We start from the raw sequence: 15151 nt of genomic DNA on the forward strand, positions 1-15151 counted from the left end.
ATTTGTTTCTCCTTTTTCTTTCTATAGAATCCTAAATCCCACTAGCTTCTAGAACTCTCCTCTTTCTAAATACCACTAGCTTCTAGAACTCTCGTCTTCCTAAAACTCACTAGCTTCTAGAACACTCGTCTTCCTAAAACTCACTAGCTTCTAGAACTCTCGTCTTCCTAAAACTCACTAGCTTCTAGAACACTCGTCTTCCTAAATCCCACTAGCTTCTAGAACTCTCGTCTTCCTAAAACTCACTAGCTTCTAGAACTCTCGTCTCCTTGGAACGAGCCCAAACAAAACTCATCTCCAATACGGAAAAACGTGCAGTCAAAATACATTGTGATCCATGGTAACGCATTGTCTAAACACAAAACTTTTTAACTGCCCACCCTTGAGACAATCAGCAACCAAGTTGTCCTCACCACAGACATGTCTGATTTCAAGAGGAAACTCCTGCAATATCCGTAGTAACTTTCCACCTCATTGCAGAGCTTCTCTCTCTTTTCAGTGTTCACTAGATAGGCATGTTGTTGGATCGGGGCCCAGTCCCCAATGTCATGTTCTAGTACATTTGGGTTGGCACATCTGAGAATGAACCCTGATATTTTAAAAGCAGGGCAACAATGTCAATATAATTGTACCAAAAATTGTCAGTTGGTTGCATGAATAAATATCATCAATAAATCGATTACTAAATCTGATCATGAAATGTAAATATGAAATATTTGTTTGCATAGTCATATTTTCAACGTCTTATCAATGACATGTTGCTAGGTGGGATATCCCCAATGTCAAAACACAGTTTTAACGTGTCCTAATCAATAACCAATAAGCAGAAACAGTTGGGATATATTGAAAACCTAAACATAACATGTGCTATATACACAAACATCTGCCACAATAATCATATTACTTAAACAAGCACCTTATAAACTGCACAAGTAGCAATAAATCACTGATATCGATTAGGGGGGAAATCAGGTTGTACGTGCTGTTGAAACTAACACAACTAAAAAAACACATGGAAATGGAGATATATTTTACCTCACTGATTAGAGGACAACCTGCAGAAGACAGTCAGCTACATTTTGGAGTGATGCATTTAAATTTAGGGGTCCCTAAACAAAGGAACACAACACTTATTTGTCATAACTCATCGATATCATGTTAAAATCATTTGTGTGACAGGAGGGAGATGAGGTTGCACGTCCCGTTAAAACTAACAGCTCAAAAACCACACGGAATCTGGGAATAATGTGTACATCCCTGGTTAGAGGACAACTTGTAGAAAGCAGCTAGCTACATTTTGAAGTGTTGCATTTTGATTCAAGTGCGTCACCAACGTGGTAAGTGTAACACAGCTCTTTTTTTGTTAGTCACTTTTTGTTAAATCACATAAATAGTACTCTTCCATTTCAGAGTCTGGATTTTCCCCCTGAAACTAAAATCAATAGAACAAATATAATATAATATTTAGGCAAATATTTAGGGTTCTACATTGTGACATCATTAAAATACTCCTACTACAATGTTAAAACATTCTACATTGTGACATAATTTCATTGATATCATGAAACAACTCCTTCATGTATTTTCTGATGTTTAATCAGAGATCTGTTATCAGAGTATCTCTTCCCACATTGATCACAGCTAGGAGATTTCTCTCCTGTGTGTGTTCTCTGATGTGATACTAGGCTGGTTAGCCAAGAAAATCTTGTCCCACATTGACTACAGCTATATTGTTTCTCTCCTGTGTGTGTTCTCTGGTGTATAGTGAGATAGCTAGACGTAGAAAAACTCTTCCCACATTGAGTACAGCTATAAGGTTTCTCTCCTGTGTGTGTTCTCTGGTGTATAGTGAGATAGCTAGACGTAGAAAAACTCTTCCCACATTGAGTACAGCTATATGGTTTCTCTCCTGTATGAGTTCTCTGGTGTTTAGTGAGATGGCTAGACGTAGAAAAACTCTTCCCACATTGAGTACAGCTATATGGTTTCTCTCCTGTGTGTGTTCTCTGGTGTATAGTGAGATAGCTAGACGTAGAAAAACTCTTCCCACATTGAGTACAGCTATAAGGTTTCTCTCCTGTGTGTGTTCTCTGGTGTAATATCAGGCCGTCTGACCGAGTAAAACTATTCCCACATTGATTACAGCTATAAGGTTTCTCTCCTGTGTGTGTTTTCTGGTGCTTCTTCATATTGTGTGAAGTTGAGAATATTTTTCCACAATCTGAACAGTGGAAAGATTTCTCTCCTGTGTGTGTTTTCTGGTGTAGAGTCAGAGAGCCAGATGCAGCAAAACTCTTCCCACATTGGTTACAGCTATAAGGTTTCTCTCCTGTGTGTGTTCTCTGGTGTAATATCAGGCCGTCTGACCGAGTAAAACTCTTCCCACATTGATTACAGCTATAAGGTTTCTCTCCTGTGTGTACTCGCTGGTGTTTAGTCAGATGGCAAGATGAAATATAAGTCTTCCCACATTGATCACAGCTATAAGGTTTCTCTCCTGTGTGTGTTCTCTGGTGTATTATCAGGCTGTCTGGCCGAGTAAAACTCTTCCCACATTGATTACAGCTAAAAGGTTTCTCTCCTGTGTGTACTCGCTGGTGTCTACTCAGATGGCAAGATGAAATATAAGTCTTCCCACATTGATCACAGCTATAAGGTTTCTCTCCTGTGTGTGTTCTCTGGTGTGATAACAGGTTGCTTGACTGAGTAAAACTCTTAACACATTGATCACAGCTGTACGGTTTCTCTCCAGTGTGAATTCTCAGGTGTACTTTTAGTGCTTTTAAACTTGAGTAACTCTTCCCACAATCAAAACAGTGGTGAGATTTCTCTCCTGTGTGTGTTCGCTGGTGTATTTTAAGTTCTGATGAAGATTTGCAATGTTTTCCACAGTCAGAGCAACAGATACATTTCTTCCCTGTGGGTCTTCTCTGACTCGTTAGCATCATGATGTTGAGGCTCCCCAGAGGATCCATGATAGTCACGTCTCTCTCCTGTGTGAACAAGTCAGACAGATAGTTAAAGGCTCACAACAGCAGAAATCCACTGAAAAAGGTGATGCCAACAGCGTAGCCATGATACTGTACAACAATTGACGTCTGTAATGAATGTTAAAATTACTTGACAATTGTCTTAAGACAGTCAAGTGAGCAACAATAGTCATATTTAGTCTTGTTTTCACATTAGTAGTAACTAGAAATAAGTAAAAGGTGTTGAACTCCTAAGCAGTGTGCCAGGCGACTTTTGTTCTCAAATATAGGCACCTTTCTGTGTTTGCTAAAATTGCGACAAGGGCGATGCGCACACAATTTGATTGCAGAAACACCTCCCTGCTAATGCAGAAACCGCTAGTTATGGATGTAGTATATCTGCCTGGAGCAAAAATGGTGAGCAAGTGGCCTAAGCTGTGCCATTAGAGATTCTGGGTTCGAGTCCAAGCTCTGTTGCAGCCGGCCGCGACCGGGAGGCCCATGGGGCGACGCACAATTGGCCCACCGTCGTCCGCGTTAGGGGAGGGTTTGGCCGGCAGGGATATCCTTGTCTCATCGCACACTAGCGACTCATGTGGCAGGCCGGGCGCAGTGCACACTGACCAGGTCACCAGGTGTACGGTGTTTCCTCCGACACATTGGTGCTGCTGGCTTCCGGGTTGGATGGGCATTGTGTCAAGAAGCAGCGCGGCTAGGTTGGGTTGTGTTTCAGAGGACGCATGGCTCTCGACCTTCGCCTCTCCAGAATCCGTATGGGAGTTGCAGCGATGAGACAAGACTGTAAGTACCAATTGGGGAGAAAAAAGGGGTGAAAAAAATATATATATTTAAAAAATGGTGAGCAAAGATTAGTTTTCACAATGTATTCTGAATATTACAGCACTAGATCAGGAGTGCTACTCAAGGAAACTCACATTAAGCTCTGTGTCTATTCACTAATTCACCACCGTGGGGGAAAACTCAGGGGAGTTCTCATAGGCTGACAGCAAAAATAGCCTCCATTTCCAGGTTGATTATGATTATTATTATCATTTGACACTACTTTGGATTATAATTGAAAGGCTCGTTTGAATGTCCTGATTTAATATAATGTTTGTGTTATTGTCGAAAATGTACTACTTTATATTTAAAAACGACTTCAACCAGTAAAATGATCATTGGCTAGTTTTCCATCAGCCTGACATCAGCCTGACAATGAGGTTTTGTCCACTAAGTGTATGCCAAAATGGTCTATAATCTCACCTAACAATAACATAGACCTACTGTAGGACCCATAACTTCACCTAACAACAACATAGACCTAGGACTATAAATCATTTAATATTTTAGGTGAAACAAGGAGACTAAAATGTCTTTGTCATGACAATTCATAACCTGATCACCAGATAATTTTGTGAATAATCCCACTAGGCTACTCTGTAATGTGTTGTCATTCTAAATGTTCTGAATAAAGGAAAATAGCTCTGTGTGTTGTACAATAGCCTATCCATCAAGGAACAGTTCTCTACACATTATGAGCTAAGTATCTCCATTTCCAAATGGACTAACGAGACCCTACTGTAAATCAAGTAGACAATAACGCATTATAAACATCAATTTGTTTGGGATGTTGGATCCAACGTGGAGCACGGCATAACTGTCTTTACCGGTGTAATGAATGAAGAACTACATTTGACTGGCATGCAGAAAATGATTTCCTGGATCAGCTGATGATAGTTGAACATGTGATTGTAACTAAAAGGCTACAGTATTAAGTATTATGTGTAATTATTTACGAACCGCATTAATGACAGTATCCATTTGGGTGTTGTCAATAAAGTTAAGGTGACTCTCGGTAAGAACCATTGGATTTAGTAAACTGAAATAATTTAGGATTTCTGTGCCCATGAAAACTGTTTTCCCAGCGTAACATAAGGAGACACTAAATGTCACGTAGTTAGAGAGCATTTCAGAGATCTGAATACAAAAAAACTGTCCGACAGCAAGATCCAGTATATAAGTTCATCATATTACAAGCCTAACGTTATGACTATAACTACTGTTCCCTGAAGGAGGGAAACTAGGTACAACATACTATTAAATCCTCATGTTATGACTATAACTACTGTTCCCTGAAGGAGGGAAACTAGGTACAACATACTCTTAAATCCACACGTTATGACTATAACTACTGTTCCCTGAAGGAGGGAAACTAGGTACAACATACTATTAAATCCACACATTATGACTATAACTACTGTTCCCTGAAGGAGGGAAACTAGGTACAACATACTATTAAATCCTCATGTTATGACTATAACTACTGTTCCCTGAAGGAGGGAAACTAGGTACAACATACTATTAAATCCACACGTTATGACTATAACTGCTGTTCCCTGAAGGAGGGAAACTAGGTACAACATACTATTAAATCCACACCTCGCTGGAAGCCCCGCATTCCACAGGTGATGAGCGTGAGACTCGGATATATTCCTTAAATGATTTAATCCTTAAATTTAATACCTCACTTCACCGACCCAGGAAGTGGCGGAGCCAAACAGGTGTTGTAACTCGTTCATAACTGGCACGCAGATCGGTAGAAATGGTAAGATAAATTGGCACTTCAAACGGAAATGAAAAAAGTTTGCCTATTTTACCGGAAACTTCAGGAGCATAACGTCAGAATTAACGAAGGCCAGCTGCAGGTGGGGAATTGGTTATTTTCTTCTGGTTATATTGATCTCTGGCTTCCTCAAGTCATTTGTGTGTGTTAATTATTTAATCAAACGCTTGAAGCATCAGTTCAATTTAAGTTCTGCACATACAATTGATTTTATTAAACACATGGGGTGTGTCTATATGAACAAATACACGTCGTAAAATTTCAACCAATCAATTGGTAGAAAGAATACAGTAGGTTGTATCTCTCTAGGTCATGCCAGTAGGTTACAGCAGGTTGTAACTCTCCAGGACATGCCATACCGACAACTTTGATAAAAACACTATTGGAGTTGTCTCCAGATCGCTATGCATATTCATGCTAGTAGCTTAGCATCTCTCTCCATTGAATACAGGCGGTTGACGACAACAACCCTCATAGAATATAAACAATAGATTACAATATTAAGATGTATCCACCAATCCAAAGACAGGATAGGCGGGAGCGAGACAACCCACAATGCTGCTTTGTGGACAACGACTCCCCTTGTCAGGGCGGAGAGACATCTTGTCAGTATATCCATAATCTTTGGTGTAGCCAACCCAACTCTCACATGGCTCTAATGGGGGGAACGGTGTGTAGTAAAACATCACTACATTAAAATCACTACATGCCGTGGCCCCCCAGTCTGCGGTCAGCAGATAGACCCTCCTGAAATATATATGTTAAGTCACTTTTTGGAAACGGAACGGAGAAAACAAGGGGTAGCTTGTCTCTACGTCGTCTGATTCTAGACATATCAGTCATCATCCCAGGACCCTCCGTTGAAGAGGTATTGACGAGCCAACTCCGAATATCCAAAGTTAAAAACTAATTGAAGGCGGTACTTACTGGTGTTAATCAGATCTCCCGTCTCCTCCTCTTCATCTTCCAATGTGACAGTAATCTCTCCTTCCTTCTTCACTCCAAAAACAGCATCATCCTCTTCTTCCTCTTGTTTAACTGAAACGTCTTTCTCTTCATCTTTCACTGTAACAGCCTCACCCTCTACTTCTTGTTTTACTGTGACATCCTCCTCTTCCTTCTCCTCTTTCACGACAATGTTCAGCCCCAGAGCTTCTTTCTCCGTCCAGCAGACCTCCTCTTCTTTAACAGGAGGGGAGTAGTTTAGGGAGCTCATGTTCGGGGATGTTAGCTAGCTAGCTATCATGAGCGACTAGGCTAATGCTAACTTAACCAGCCAGCTACTATAGTTGACTAATAAAAAAATAACATAATATTAAATTAAATAGGTTAACAAGTAGATACGACAGAAGTGTGTCTAAAACACAGTAGCTAATATAGACTGAAAGCGTATAAATAGCTTGAATCTTTCGGCTATGTTGGCTAGCAAGCTACCGAGGTGGTTGACGAGCTGTTTATGAAGAACCGTCCACTAGATTATACGTCACGCTGCAGAATCGCCTGAAAGACGCACATCGCCGTCTGCTGACTGGAGGGAAACGCAGTTGAGGATCAGATTTTATTTTCAGACAAATATTATTTTACATTAATTTAATTAAATAATACTATTATATTGAGACATACAAAGACAGGAATGTGTTGGTTGATTAGTGAGAATAAAACATGTTTACTACAGCACATTTAAGGCAGTTTCATTCAGTCAAACAACATATAAATAAGTAGCCAGCTACTGTAGGTCTATACTGCTCCTACATGGTGTAACAATACATCATGTAGATGTATATAATGAACAGACTAGGTCTATACTGCTCCTACATGGTGTAACAATACATCATGTAGATGTATATAATGAACAGACTAGGTCTATACTGCTCCTACATGGTGTAACAATACATCATGTAGATGTATATAATGAACAGACTAGGTCTATACTGCTCCTACATGGTGTAACAATACATCATGTAGATGTATATAATGAACAGACTAGGTCTATACTGCTCCTACATGGTGTAACAATACATCATGTAGATGTATATAATGAACAGACTAGGTCTATACTGCTCCTACATGGTATAACAATACATCATGTAGATGTATATAATGAACAGACTAGGTCTATACTTCTCCTACATGGTGTAACAATACATCATGTAGATGTATATAATGAACAGACTAGGTCTATACTGCTCCTACATGGTGTAACAATACATCATGTAGATGTATATAATGAACAGACTAGGTCTATACTGCTCCTACATGGTGTAACAATACATCATGTAGATGTATATAATGAACAGACTAGGTCTATACTGCTCCTACATGGTGTAACAATACATCATGTAGATGTATATAATGAACAGACTAGGTCTATACTGCTGCTACATGGTGTAACAATACAGTGCATTCGGAAAGTATTCAGACCCCTTCACTTTTTCCACATTTTGTTACATTACATCCTTATTCTAAAAGGATTAACACTACCGTTCAAAAGGTTGGAGTCACTTAGAAATGTTCTTGTTTTTGAAAGAAAAACACTTTTTTTGTCCATTAAAATAACATCAAATTGATCTGAAATACAGTGTAGACATTGTTAATGTTGTAAATGACTATTGTAGCTGGAAACAGCTGATTGTTTATGGAATATCTACATAGGCGTACAGAGGCCCATTATCAGCAACCATCACTCCTGTGTTCCAATGCCACGTTGTGCTAGCTAATCCAAGTTTATCATTTTAAAAGGCTAATTGATCATTAGAAAACCCTTTTGGAATTATGTTAGCACAGCTGAAAACTGTTGTGCTGATTTAACTAAGCTTTTGTAAACAGTGTTGTTGCATAACAATCAGGCAGTAGAACAACAATAATCATCACCCTCTTGACCAATCTACCCTCCCCTTAACATTGGGTTGATTCAGACCCTGTCAGTGTACCAGGTGGACATTGGGTTGATTCAGACCCTGTCAGTGTACCAGGTGGACATTGGGTTTGATTCAGACCCTGTCAGTGTACCAGGTGGACATTGGGTTGATTCAGACCCTGTCAGAGTACCAGGTGGACATTGGGTTGATTCAGACCCTGTCAGTGTACCAGGTGGACATTGGGTTGATTCAGACCCTCTCAGTGTACCAGGTGGACATTGGGTTGATTCAGACCCTGTCAGTGTACCAGGTGGACATTGGGTTGATTCAGACCCTGTCAGTGTACCAGGTGGACATTGGGTTGATTCAGACCCTGTCAGTGTACCAGGTGGACATTGGGTTTGATTCAGACCCTGTCAGTGTACCAGGTGGACATTGGGTTTGATTCAGACCCTGCTAGTGTACCAGGTGGACATTGGGTTTGATTCAGACCCTGCCAGCATGGCCAGAAATGTTTTCCAAGGTCAGTAACTTATAACCACAGAACCACCCCAGACATTTCATGCATGACTAAAAACACCAAAGTATTAGATTTACTGCCATGGTCTAGTATGTCACTGCATTAGACACCATTCACAATGCTGGCTGATGTACGAGTAAAACATGACATATTATTTCCTAACCATTCACAATGCTGGCTGAGGTACTAGTAAAACATGACATATTATTTCCTAACCATTCACAATGCTGGCTGAGGTACTAGTAAAACATGACATATTATTTCCTTACCATTCACAATGCTGGCTGAGGTACGAGTAAAACATGACATATTATTTCCTAACCATTCACAATGCTGGCTGAGGTACGAGTAAAACATGACATATTATTTCCTAACCATTCACAATGCTGGCTGAGGTACGAGTAAAACATGACATATTATTTCCTAACCATTCACAATGCTGGCTGAGGTACTAGTAAAACATGACATATTATTTCCTAACCATTCACAATGCTGGCTGAGGTACGAGTAAAACATGACATATTATTTCCTAACCATTCACAATGCTGGCTGAGGTACGAGTAAAACATGACATATTATTTCCTAACCATTCACAATGCTGGCTGAGGTACTAGTAAAACATGACATATTATTTCCTAACCATTCACAATGCTGGCTGAGGTACGAGTAAAACATGACATATTATTTCCTAACCATTCACAATGCTGGCTGAGGTACGAGTAAAACATGACATATTATTTCCTAACCATTCACAATGCTGGCTGAGGTACGAGTAAAACATGACATATTATTTCCTAACCATTCACAATGCTGGCTGAGGTACGAGTAAAACATGACATATTATTTCCTAACCATTCACAATGCTGGCTGAGGTACGAGTAAAACATGACATATTATTTCCTAACCATTCACAATGCTGGCTGAGGTACGAGTAAAACATGACATATTATTTCCTAACCATTCACAATGCTGGCTGAGGTACGAGTAAAACATGACATATTATTTCCTAACCATTCACAATGCTGGCTGAGGTACTAGTAAAACATGACATATTATTTCCTAACCATTCACAATGCTGGCTGAGGTACTAGTAAAACATGACATATTATTTCCTAACCATTCACAATGCTGGCTGAGGTACGAGTAAAACATGACATATTATTTCCTAACCATTCACAATGCTGGCTGAGGTACGAGTAAAACATGACATATTATTTCCTAATTGTAAAAAAAATCCCCACTGTTTAACCAGAACAACATGAGTTGTGTCCTTCAAAGTGTTAGTCCATAATCATATTCAGCTACTTAGATGTCATGTATTGTCATGTTCTCTATAATGAAACATCACCACTGTAGATGTCATGTATTGTTATGTCATGTTCTCTATAATGAAACATCACCACTGTAGATGTCATGTATTGTTATGTTCTCTATAATGAAACATCACCACTGTAGATGTCATGTATTGTCATGTTATGTTCTCTATAATGAAACATCACCACTGTAGATGTCATGTATTGTTATGTTATGTTCTCTATAATGAAACATCACCACTGTAGATGTCATGTATTGTCATGTTATGTTCTCTATAATGAAACATCACCACTGTAGATGTCATGTATTGTCATGTTCTCTATAATGAAACATCACCACTGTAGATGTCATGTATTGTTATGTTCTCTATAATGAAACATCACCACTGTAGATGTCATGTATTGTTATGTTATGTTCTCTATAATGAAACATCACCACTGTAGATGTCATGTATTGTCATGTTCTCTATAATGAAACATCACCACTGTAGATGTCATGTATTGTTATGTTCTCTATAATGAAACATCACCACTGTAGATGTCATGTATTGTTATGTTATGTTCTCTATAATGAAACATCACCACTGTAGATGTCATGTATTGTCATGTTATGTTCTCTATAATGAAACATCACCACTGTAGATGTCATGTATTGTTATGTCATGTTCTCTATAATGAAACATCACCACTGTAGATGTCATGTATTGTTATGTTCTCTATAATGAAACATCACCACTGTAGATGTCATGTATTGTTATGTTATGTTCTCTATAATGAAACATCACCACTGTAGATGTCATGTATTGTTATGTTCTCTATAATGAAACATCACCACTGTAGATGTCATGTATTGTCATGTTATGTTCTCTATAATGAAACATCACCACTGTAGATGTCATGTATTGTCATGTTCTCTATAATGAAACATCACCACTGTAGATGTCATGTATTGTTATGTTATGTTCTCTATAATGAAACATCACCACTGTAGATGTCATGTATTGTTATGTCATGTTCTCTATAATGAAACATCACCACTGTAGATGTCATGTATTGTCATGTTATGTTCTCTATAATGAAACATCACCACTGTAGATGTCATGTATTGTCATGTCATGTTCTCTATAATGAAACATCACCACTGTAGATGTCATGTATTGTTATGTTATGTTCTCTATAATGAAACATCACCACTGTAGATGTCATGTATTGTTATGTCATGTTCTCTATAATGAAACATCACCACTGTAGATGTCATGTATTGTCATGTTCTCTATAATGAAACATCACCACTGTAGATGTCATGTATTGTCATGTTCTCTATAATGAAACATCACCACTGTAGATGTCATGTATTGTTATGTTATGTTCTCTATAATGAAACATCACCACTGTAGATGTCATGTATTGTCATGTTATGTTCTCTATAATGAAACATCACCACTGTAGATGTCATGTATTGTCATGTCATGTTCTCTATAATGAAACATCACCACTGTAGATGTCATGTATTGTCATGTCATGTTCTCTATAATGAAACATCACCACTGTAGATGTCATGTATTGTTATGTCATGTTCTCTATAATGAAACATCACCACTGTAGATGTCATGTATTGTCATGTCATGTTCTCTATAATGAAACATCACCACTGTAGATGTCATGTATTGTTATGTCATGTTCTCTATAATGAAACATCACCACTGTAGATGTCATGTATTGTCATGTCATGTTCTCTATAATGAAACATCACCACTGTAGATGTCATGTATTGTTATGTCATGTTCTCTATAATGAAACATCACCACTGTAGATGTCATGTATTGTTATGTTCTCTATAATGAAACATCACCACTGTAGATGTCATGTATTGTTATGTTCTCTATAATGAAACATCACCACTGTAGATGTCATGTATTGTCATGTTATGTTCTCTATAATGAAACATCACCACTGTAGATGTCATGTATTGTTATGTCATGTTCTCTATAATGAAACATCACCACTGTAGATGTCATGTATTGTCATGTTATGTTCTCTATAATGAAACATCACCACTGTAGATGTCATGTATTGTTATGTCATGTTCTCTATAATGAAACATCACCACTGTAGATGTCATGTATTGTTATGTCATGTTCTCTATAATGAAACATCACCACTGTAGATGTCATGTATTGTTATGTTATGTTCTCTATAATGAAACATCACCACTGTAGATGTCATGTATTGTTATGTTATGTTCTCTATAATGAAACATAACCACTGTAGATGTCATGTTATGTTCTCTATAATGAAACATCACCACTGTAGATGTCATGTATTGTTATGTCATGTTCTCTATAATGAAACATAACCACTGTAGATGTCATGTATTGTCATGTTCTCTATAATGAAACATCACCACTGTAGATGTCATGTATTGTTATGTTATGTTCTCTATAATGAAACATCACCACTGTAGATGTCATGTATTGTTATGTTCTCTATAATGAAACATCACCACTGTAGATGTCATGTATTGTTATGTTCTCTATAATGAAACATCACCACTGTAGATGTCATGTATTGTTATGTTCTCTATAATGAAACATCACCATTGTAGATGTCATGTATTGTCATGTCATGTTCTCTATAATGAAACATCACCACTGTAGATGTCATGTATTGTTATGTTATGTTCTCTATAATGAAACATCACCACTGTAGATGTCATGTATTGTTATGTCATGTTCTCTATAATGAAACATCACCACTGTAGATGTCATGTATTGTTATGTTATGTTCTCTATAATGAAACATCACCACTGTAGATGTCATGTATTGTTATGTCATGTTCTCTATAATGAAACATCACCACTGTAGATGTCATGTATTGTCATGTTATGTTCTCTATAATGAAACATCACCACTGTAGATGTCATGTATTGTCATGTTCTCTATAATGAAACATCACCACTGTAGATGTCATGTATTGTCATGTTATGTTCTCTATAATGAAACATCACCACTGTAGATGTCATGTATTGTCATGTTATGTTCTCTATAATGAAACATCACCACTGTAGATGTCATGTATTGTCATGTTCTCTATAATGAAACATCACCACTGTAGATGTCATGTATTGTCATGTTCTCTATAATGAAACATCACCACTGTAGATGTCATGTATTGTTATGTCATGTTCTCTATAATGAAACATCACCACTGTAGATGTCATGTATTGTCATGTTATGTTCTCTATAATGAAACATCACCACTGTAGATGTCATGTATTGTTATGTTCTCTATAATGAAACATCACCACTGTAGATGTCATGTATTGTCATGTCATGTTCTCTATAATGAAACATCACCACTGTAGATGTCATGTATTGTTATGTTATGTTCTCTATAATGAAACATCACCACTGTAGATGTCATGTATTGTCATGTTATGTTCTCTATAATGAAACATCACCACTGTAGATGTCATGTATTGTCATGTTCTCTATAATGAAACATCACCACTGTAGATGTCATGTATTGTCATGTTCTCTATAATGAAACATCACCACTGTAGATGTCATGTATTGTTATGTTATGTTCTCTATAATGAAACATCACCACTGTAGATGTCATGTATTGTTATGTTATGTTCTCTATAATGAAACATCACCACTGTAGATGTCATGTATTGTCATGTTATCTATAATGAAACATCACCACTGTAGATGTCATGTATTGTTATGTTCTCTATAATGAAACATCACCACTGTAGATGTCATGTATTGTCATGTCATGTTCTCTATAATGAAACATCACCACTGTAGATGTCATGTATTGTTATGTTATGTTCTCTATAATGAAACATCACCACTGTAGATGTCATGTATTGTTATGTTCTCTATAATGAAACATCACCACTGTAGATGTCATGTATTGTTATGTTCTCTATAATGAAACATCACCACTGTAGATGTCATGTATTGTTATGTCATGTTCTCTATAATGAAACATCACCACTGTAGATGTCATGTATTGTTATGTTATGTTCTCTATAATGAAACATCACCACTGTAGATGTCATGTATTGTTATGTTATGTTCTCTATAATGAAACATCACCACTGTAGATGTCATGTATTGTCATGTTCTCTATAATGAAACATCACCACTGTAGATGTCATGTATTGTTATGTCATGTTCTCTATAATGAAACATCACCACTGTAGATGTCATGTATTGTCATGTTCTCTATAATGAAACATCACCACTGTAGATGTCATGTATTGTTATGTTATGTTCTCTATAATGAAACATCACCACTGTAGATGTCATGTATTGTCATGTCATGTTCTCTATAATGAAACATCACCACTGTAGATGTCATGTATTGTTATGTTCTCTATAATGAAACATCACCACTGTAGATGTCATGTATTGTCATGTCATGTTCTCTATAATGAAACATCACCACTGTAGATGTCATGTATTGTTATGTCATGTTCTCTATAATGAAACATCACCACTGTAGATGTCATGTATTGTTATGTTATGTTCTCTATAATGAAACATCACCACTGTAGATGTCATGTATTGTCATGTCATGTTCTCTATAATGAAACATCACCACTGTAGATGTCATGTATTGTTATGTTCTCTATAATGAAACATCACCACTGTAGATGTCATGTATTGTTATGTTCTCTATAATGAAACATCACCACTGTAGATGTCATGTATTGTTATGTTCTCTATAATGAAACATCACCACTGTAGATGTCATGTATTGTCATGTTCTCTATAATGAAACATCACCACTGTAGATGTCATGTATTGTTATGTTCTCTATAATGAAACATCACCACTGTAGATGTCATGTATTG

The 15151-nt window shown here is 37.4% G+C and overlaps 1 protein-coding gene across 1 annotated transcript; it reads right to left on the reverse strand.

The window, feature by feature from the left end:
• Positions 1-1262: 1262 nt before the first annotated feature.
• On the reverse strand, positions 1263-2948 carry LOC145875738 (uncharacterized). Its single transcript, XM_082971561.1, has one exon. It carries the CDS (start codon positions 2946-2948, stop codon positions 1560-1562), a length of 1389 nt encoding a protein of 462 aa, XP_082827687.1. The 3' UTR covers positions 1263-1559.
• Positions 2949-15151: the final 12203 nt, after the last annotated feature.

The sequence above is a fragment of the Salmo salar genome, unplaced genomic scaffold (genome assembly GCF_965601325.2).
Source record: "Salmo salar unplaced genomic scaffold, fSalSal1 ptg000332l, whole genome shotgun sequence".
Classification (NCBI taxonomy): domain Eukaryota; kingdom Metazoa; phylum Chordata; class Actinopteri; order Salmoniformes; family Salmonidae; genus Salmo; species Salmo salar.

Bases quoted from the DNA above. Each gene is read 5' to 3' on its own strand.
- LOC145875738 (XM_082971561.1), bottom strand. From the start codon at position 2,948: ATGATGCTAACGAGTCAGAGAAGACCCACAGGGAAGAAATGTATCTGT.